This window comes from Candoia aspera, chromosome 4 (genome assembly GCF_035149785.1).
Source record: "Candoia aspera isolate rCanAsp1 chromosome 4, rCanAsp1.hap2, whole genome shotgun sequence".
Lineage (NCBI taxonomy): Eukaryota > Metazoa > Chordata > Lepidosauria > Squamata > Boidae > Candoia > Candoia aspera.
The window spans coordinates 20,015,270-20,024,122 of NC_086156.1; the positions used below are offsets into that span (position 1 = coordinate 20,015,270).

Genomic DNA, 8,853 nt, shown 5'->3' on the forward strand with positions numbered 1-8,853 from the left:
CATCAGAACTTAGCTATTATTTTTGAGAAATCCTAGAAAAATGACAAAATGCCAAATGCCTGAAAGGCGGCAAATGCTGTCCCTGTCATCAAAAGAAAGGAAAAAGAAGATACAGCAAACTTCAGATCAGTTAGTCGGACATTAATATCTGGGAAAATTCTTGAGAAGATCATAAAAAGACTGCTTTGTAAGGACCTTGAAAATTATGCAGCAATTATCAAAAGTTAGACAGATATAGAAATGTACACAAATCTTATCTTTTGATTGGACAACTTCCTTTATAAATAGTGGGAATGCTGTGAACATAATGTATCTTGAGTTCAGCAAATCATTCAACAAAATATAATGTGACATGCTGATGAGCAAGCTAAGCATGATTATTATTATTATTCAGATTTGTTATAGCCACCGCACTCTAAAAGCATGGGCTGGATGGCATACAATTAAGTGGATACAAAGCTGACTCAAAAATTGTAGTCAACAAGCAATCAATGATTCCTTATCAAACTGGATAGCAGTATATATAGCACTCGGACACCATACAGAAAAAAAAAATCTTGGTAAGTTAGAGAAATTGGCTTAACATAAAATAATGAGATTTAACAGAGACAACAGCAAATTTCTTCACTTAGAAAAAAGATTATGTGCACAGGTACTGAATAGGGGATATCTCACTTGGTACATGTGAGAAAGTACTTGTTAGAGTAGTTAACTGCAAACTGATTATAAGCCAGCAGTGGGATATGGTTCAAAAAAGGATAATGCAATTTTAGGCTGAATCAACAGAAATGTGATTTCCAAATCACAGGTAGTAATCATTCCACTCTATTCTGCTTTGTTTAGGTACTACTTAAAGCATGTGTGCAGTTCTGGGCACACCACTTTAAGAATTCATAAAAATTGGAAGAGATCCAGAGAAGGGCAACAAGGATGATCAGGGGAATAGAAACTGTGCTATGAAGGAGTTGGGTATATTCAGCCTTGAGAAAGCCAGCTGAGGGGCATTATGACAGCGTTCCTCAAATACCCAAAAAGATATTACACAGTAAAAGGTCAAGATTTGTTTTCTCTCATACCAGAATACAAGATATGGAATAATAGATTTAAGTTACAGGAAGGCATATTTCTAGTAAATGTTCGAAAAAAATTCAAACAGTTTGATAATGGACCTAATTATCCAGAGAGATAATGGGTTCCTTTTCCCTAGATGTGCTCAAGTACAGACTAGATAGCTACCTGTCCTTTATTTTGGATTCTGTACTGAACTGGGGGAGGGGAGGTAGAGACAACCATCTAAGCAACGCCTTCAAACTTCAGGATTCTGAGCCATGGTGATCATCATACAGTCAAAGGTCCCATCAAAACTACCTGAAATTACAGGTAGTCTTCAACTTATGACCACAATTGGGACTAGAACTTCTGTCACTAAATGATGTGGTTGTTAAGTGACTCGCACCCGATTTTACAACTTTTTGCCACTGTCATTAAGTGAAATCATGGTTGTTAAGCAAATAATGTGGTTGTTAAGCAAAGTCAAGTAGGGACGCGGTGGCGCTGCGGGTTAAACCGCTGAGCTGTCGATCGGAAGGTCGGCGGTTCGAAACCGCGCGGCGGGGTGAGCTCCCGTTGTTAATCCCAGCTCCTGCTCACCTAGCAGTTCGAAAACATGCAAATGTGAGTAGATCAATAGGTACCGCTTCGGCGGGAAGGTAACGGCGTTCCGTGTCGTCATGCTGGCCACATGACCCGGAAGTGTCCTACGGACAACGCCGGCTCCAAGGCTTAGAAACAGAGATGAGCACCGCCCCCTAGAGTCGGACTCGACTGGACTTTACGTCAAGGGAAACCTTTACCTTTTTACCTAAGCAAAGTCAATGGGGAGAGGAGCCAGATTTACTTATCAGAAGGCCCCTGGGAAGGTTGCAAATGGCAATCACATGCCCCTGGGTGTAATGAATGCCTATTCTAAAACACTATCAGACTCATGAGCAGGAATTCAAAGATATCTGATTTATTAAAGAATAGTATGCAGGATCACAAAGAAAGCTGAGAATGATAAAAGCGCGCCAAATGCAAACTAAAAACCCTCAGTGCAAATGAGATCCCCCCCCCCGTAGAATCTTCCCAAGTTCACACTCCCAGGCGCTCCTAACGGCTTCTGATGGTCTGCAGGAGAAGTCCTTGAACAGAAAATATAACCCAAACACATTCCATTGTAATGAACACAGATACAGAGCTTGGCACAAGGTCTCACAGCAGCTCCCTCCCAAACAGAAACGCGCGTCAGCGCCATGGCATGTGAAACGTTACAACATACGGTGCACACTGAAACAGTGAACATGACACTGGGACATTGTAACCATCATAAATACATGCCAGTTCGAAGCGCCCAAATTTTGATCACATGGCCGCAGGGACGCTGCAATGGTCGTAAGTGCGAGGACCAGTCGCAAGTCACTTTTTCAGCACTGTCGTAACTTTGAATAGTCATTAAACAAATGGTTATAAGTTGATTATACAGGTTATACCTGTATATAAAATGTGTGTCACAAAATATCCTTGGGAATTCAAGCAAAATGTCAGTAAGATTTTATGGGGAGGAGGGAATTCTGCCTATTCTAATTTTTGAACATTTAAAAAAACATTTTAATGTAATCATGGGGATTGCAGATGCCATCTTACAGGCAATGGGTGTCAAATGACAGCCCACAGCTATACTATATACACTATAAGCAGACTGTTCTGAGTTTCCTTCTTTACCTGTCATTCCACAACATTTCTGCAGCTCTATATTAACTTCCTTCCATTTCAAATTCCTTTAATCTTCCTACAATGGAAGATTAGAGTACTGAAAGAAAGATAGCTACTCCCCAATGCTGTCATTCTTCCCTCCACCCAAGTTCCCTTAAGCAACCAATTCCTGCTACAGGAAGAGACTAACTCTCAGGATGAACTTTCTCAAAAAATCTCTAACTCCTTTGAAGAAGTGCTTCATAAGCAGTTTTTAATATGCATCTTCACATTTACAATGAATTAGATTTAATTCCCACTAGGAAAATCTTGAATCTTACTGTATATCATAAGAACTTTTTTGAGACCAAACTGTGGAACATATATTTAAAATCAACTGAGCAAACACCTGCAGCTATTTTCTAAGGATACAACCTATTTGGAATTAAATTAATTGGACTTATTTTAGAAAAGATAACCATAGAATCAGACTGTGTACTTTTTTCAGCACGAAATATTTTTGTAGTGTACAAAAACGATTAAAGCACATAAAAATCAATTTTGTTTTCACAACAGTACCTTTACCATGCTGTAAGAGCTACAATTATTTGCATTCCATTTTCAGTTTAATTATTCCCTAGCTCCCATGGTTGGATTACACCTCAGATATGATGCATATTGCACGTTTACCACTATCAACACATTAAGAAAATACACTGAAATAAAAGTCTCTATAGGAGAAAAACACAAATCCTAACCATTTGCATCAAACATTGATATTTATGAAAAATACAATATATTCTTCTCACATTACTTATAATTATAATTATAAATATAATTGAGAAATTCACCAGCAAGACACTTTAGGATAAACCTAAACTGATTTTCATTCAGGTGGAGGAAGAAACATACCTACACCACATTTGTATAAGGTCACCATTTCCTCATTTCCTAACACGAAATGTCATGCTATTAAAAATGTATAGCCTTCTGGAAAATTAACGAAGACTGAAATTTCAGTGTCAATTCTTCATCCTTGTTCCATTACCAAGAGTACATTCAGCAGTTTAAAAAAAAACCTGTTCTACATCCATTTATTTGGAAAACTGTCCTAAAGCATATTTTCTCATTTTTTCCAGCAGATTGCATCAAATGTATGAATTTTAAATTGTATAACCGCAATTTAGCAATAATACCTGCTAATGAAATATACAAAGACACATTACTAAAAAAAACCTAGTAATTTTGTTTGCAGCAAGAAAGGATTGCTGTCAAAAGTTCTAACAAATGTTTTTAAAGCAACTAAATTCCTTATACCTTTTGTGCTGTGATGTACAAACTCAGTTATAAGTGACCCCAACTTCTTCCAGAAGTAAAAGAAATAAGAACACCAAGATACAGACAGATGCACACTGTGCTCATTATAGTCAGCAAAACAGCAACACAGCTGGGCACCAGCCAACTGCATTCCCTCCAGTAATCCAAACAAATCTATCATCAAAGGCTAAGTAATTCTTGAGCGCCCCTCTTCCTCCCTTTCTCCAGCAAGCCCCTACCACAAACAGGAAGTCTTCCTACCCAGCCGACCCGATCCGGCGAAATGACACTTTAGCAAGCGTGGCGGGGGGGGGAATGGGGGGATGTCACATGATAGCTAAGTCTCCCTTGGACAAACACTTTACCAAGGTCCTCGTCTCATTTAAAAATAGAAGTCTGCGTGGGAGGAGCAGCGAGCTTACTCTCGGCGTGCAAAACGGAAGAGGAATTCCAATTTAGGAGACAGTGGCCGCAAATCGAGCACCGGTCTTGCCCCTACGCCGAACTCCGCATTCGTCGACTATTTTGTTAACGACCCCGGCCTTCTCCCACCCTGCCTGTTTTCTAGCCAGAGGGCGGAGGAAGGGGCAGGCACACGCAGGATGAGGAAGTAGCGACCTAGGACGACACGCGCAACTGACTCCTGCGATTCCCAAACAGAAGGAAAGCGAGCCTTTCCCAACTGTTGCAGAACACACGCCCTACCGCTGTTTTCTTAAAAAAAACAAACCTGTCTTTGCGAGGGGGGAAGGGACAAGCCACCTGATCTTTGCCACGGGGGGGGGGGGAGCAACGACGTGCTTAGGCATACATGCTCCGAAAGGGCAACAGGGGCTAAGACGAGGCTGATGGGGGAGAGGGGGAGGGGAAGGCCGCAAGGAGCAGCTCGCCGGTGCGAACCGGCCGCCGTCTCAGGCGCACGGCCGGCGGAGCGGGGACGGCCGAGGCGGGCCCTCTCACTCACCTTGATGCACTGCGACATTGCAGCCATGCCCGTCGCAGTAAACCAGCGGGTTCTCGGCCCAGCCCCTCTCGTCGGAGCACACGCAGCAGCCGCCGATCATCTCCTTCATGCTATTGGAGAACTCGCCCTCCAGTGACACAGGCAGCAACAACGGCTCGCTAGAGACCATCTAAGGGTTAAAAACACCGTCAGCACGACACCACACACCGCCAGAGAGAGCCCCGTGGCCTCCGCCGCCTTCTCCCCCACAGCACTCCGCTTTCAGTCGCTCAGCCACCGCCGCCGCCAGTACCGCCTCCATAACAGGGATGTCGGACCCATGGCCGCTGGAAGCGGCAGAGGTGCTGGCGGCGGCGGCCGCAAGAAGAGAACAGTGATGAAGAAGCTTCCTTGAAGTTCCTCCCGTGCGCCGGCTCGGCCGGGCCACTCTCCGTCAGTCTTTCAGCTCAGGCAACAGGAACGGGCTGAAGTTACGGGCCGCCCTCGCAGCAACAGTCATGCAGGCCACGCAGCGAGGCAATAAAGCGAGAGAGCAAGGCCCGCTCCACGCAGGCGCACTGCAAACCTTCCTCAGAGAAGGCCCCGCGACGTGCCGGCGGCCGCAGGACCAAAGGCCTCCGCTTTCCCCTGTCTTCTTTTCCTCCTCCTCCCCACCCTTCCTCCCTCCACGCGAGGGCTCATGGGCCGCCAGTAGAGCGTGAGCGACCTCCGAGTCCCGTGTCGCGCGCGCGATGCCCGCAAGCCTCCCTCTTTTTTGCCGTTTCCAACGGATGCACATTCGGAGCGTGCGCAGGGAAGGGAGGGACGGAGGGAGGAACGCAGTCGCCCTCCCTCTTGTCTGAGGGATTCATGCTGTGTGGCGGGACTAGGCCCGGACAAGCTGCATTCATTTTTTTTTTACGTTTCTTGGCTGCTGTACAAAGATGACACCACGCTCTGCTCCCGAGAGATGCGGGGGAGGGGGAGGAATGTTGCGCGCGCGCGTGTGCTTTCATTCATTTCACTTCCCCCTTAGGCCGTTGTGCTTCTTGGGGCCAACGGAGCTGATGGATTCCTGGCCCTCTGCTCGGCCACGCCCGCGCTGCATTTTTCCCCCCGTGTGTTTCGGACTCCTCGCAGTGGAGAAGGCGCTTCGGGCAGCCAAACCTAAGGCTAGGTCAGCTGCTATCATCTAGGACCGGCCCTAGCGAGGTGACCAGCCGCAGCTTTCCATTTTTGTCATCGCTCGCACCAGTGCACAACATGCCAGGCTCGCATTTCTGGAGCCCACTTTAAAAGTTCAAAATAGGCTTAATTGTCCTCTCTGGCTCACTTTACTGACCTAATACTATTTCCCTAATGCTATAATTTCAGATAGCTTTAATGGGAATTGACTGGCACTTTTTTTTCAGTCTCAATTAGATCGGCAAGATTCTGCTAATTTCAAAATGAACTTATTTCTTAATGCGCTGCATTTATTTTATGAAGAGTCCAATGGCCTCTTATTTTATTGTGTCATACGTTTTCCCTTTATTCTATTGTATCCCTTAACCATGTTTGCTTGACACACTTTCTCAGACTAAGGATGCAACATTAAGGAATTCCAGCAAGATTTTTATCTGTTTTCCATTTGTTGTCATCTTAAATCTACTTTGGCTTCATCTGCCAAAGTAGATTTAAGAATTTACACGTTTCCATTTTTTTCTGTGCCAAGGAAACTACCTGGGTGTACATCAATTAAAGTACCAAGAATCCAGCTTGACTTGGACATTTACTATTTTCCTTCCCTCGGCTTAATTAATATATTTATATTTCCTAAATTCACAGGTCACCATTACATTTATTACTTTCATCCTGGCCTCACTATATAACAGCGTATCAACATGTATTTAAACTGGTACCGAAAAAAGAAAAAACCAACTAATCTGCCTCAGTCTGTTAGACACAACCTGACTTTTCTTGCTATTTTAGGTAATTTGAAGGGCATCCTTCCCAGTTTTTAGTCAATAGTTGATTTGTTTATATTTTTAAAAAATTCAGACCTGAGATTGAGGGTAATCAGCAAAGAAAAATCTTCAGTTTTTCAATTATCTATTGTAAGCAGTTACAACTAAAAGAAGGAATTGCAACTACTCTTTAAGACTGAAGTGATCAGAGAGGAATAGCAATGTCATAAATAAGTATTTGGGAATAAGCCCATTGAATTTAATGGAACATCAGAATATGCTCAGTAGTGTAACATTGCTGCAACTTTACAACATTCTCACTTCTCTGCTATTTCAAGGTTATTTCTTTTAGCTTCTTTGCTATTTCAAAGCTGCTTATTTTATGCAGATGAAGGGAATAACAAACAATACCACTGATCTGACTATCAGATTAAATGATAAGACAATTTTCTGCATCACTTGGCAATTTTTATGTTTTTGCAAACCTGCCTTATTTACTGATACTTTGGACACAGTATTAAATAATGTATCCTACAGTATTGCCCTAAACGTATTAATTGGATTGTTTTTTTTCAAGTTGCAAAGTAATCAACATTACATAAAATTGCAAGTTTTTGAAAAGCTGCTGTATAAAGATGTGCAGGCCTCTTCCCCCCCTCCACCTCCTCAAATCACCCACTATCAGAGCCTGTACTTTGCATGTAGGATATCTTGGCTAAAGTTTTGCTGTCCTTGAAAGTCTGAAGTGATTTTTTTCTAAATAGATGAGAGAAGACAAGGAAAGGGGAGCAATGAGTGTCATTTCCTACAGAAGGCTTTACTGAACACTGATTAGCATAGCAATTTGTCATCTGAATATTTCCCCATATAATGCATAGCAGAAGTTTAGTTTTTAAACTTTACAACATAATATATACTTTCCTTATAAATCACTTTTGTATGTGTGTCTCAGCATGCAGAGCAGGAAGAAAATTCTCTAAATGGAAAATGATAATATAGCATTCTTTAAAAAATGTCTTTTAGGCCTTCAAAGAAAATCATTTGGAAATTAGAAATACGTGGTGTTATTTATGATCATGTTTGGAAAATCACCAATTTTAATAATAAACTTTTAAAAACATTAGATTGCTGGGACCCTATTAACATGCTTGCATGTAAACAAGCACATTCACTATAAAGTCAGACCCATTTAACAGAAATTTCTGGGTAAGCTATGCATAGGATTGCACTGTCAGTTCCATGACTTCGGGGGATTAAATCCATTTACATCTAAATGTTTCCATATGCAGTCTACTCCTGTGCATATTGACTCAGAAGTAAATCCTACTACATTAAGTCCTACAGTATTTCCAAGGAAGTATATCTATATACTACTTGGCATTACCTCCTATATTTATGTGAACAGTAATTCCATAATCCTAATTTCAGAAAAGTATTATCTGTTATTTAACACCAACAAGATTGTGGTCCAAATAAGACTATAATCTTAAATGGCTGTGGTATTTAAGATTAACTAATTTCTTGTTTATTGCTATTTCTTTTCTACACCAAATCCACATATATACTATATGGTTTTTAATTGAGATCAACACAAAAACAATCACTTTGCTACAGAGTAGCCCCAGTGTGACCAGGACAATGTTCTTAAACAAGTCATTCTTTTCTAGAGGGGACTATTTACAAAGACTAATTGCAGAAAAAAATAAGGATAGATAGATGCACAAGAGTCCTAAAGAAACTGGGATTTGAGGCACAAAGAGGAGTGAACATCAGGGATAATGATGACTGGGAACTTACAGAATTAATAATACAAAAGAAAAGCAATCTTTGTTCCTGAACAGTGAGCATTGCCAAGATAAAAATATACTGTAATCAGTGAACCTAAGGAATATTCTAGGAAATCAGCCTATACTTTTT

At 41.8% G+C, this 8,853-nt stretch overlaps 1 protein-coding gene across 3 annotated transcripts in view; it reads right to left on the bottom strand.

The window, feature by feature from the left end:
* Positions 1 to 5,773, bottom strand: part of MLLT10 (MLLT10 histone lysine methyltransferase DOT1L cofactor) — a 141,514-nt gene extending 135,741 nt beyond the window's left edge. Inside the window, exon 1 of one of the 3 annotated variants that reach the window (XM_063303534.1) lies at positions 5,012 to 5,773. In XM_063303534.1, coding sequence (XP_063159604.1) covers positions 5,012 to 5,180 — 169 coding nt within the window. In that variant the 5' untranslated portion in view covers positions 5,181 to 5,773. The remainder of the gene's footprint in view (positions 1 to 5,011) is intronic. The other 2 variants (XM_063303533.1, XM_063303535.1) reach the window with 2 other exon arrangements.
* Positions 5,774 to 8,853: the final 3,080 nt, after the last annotated feature.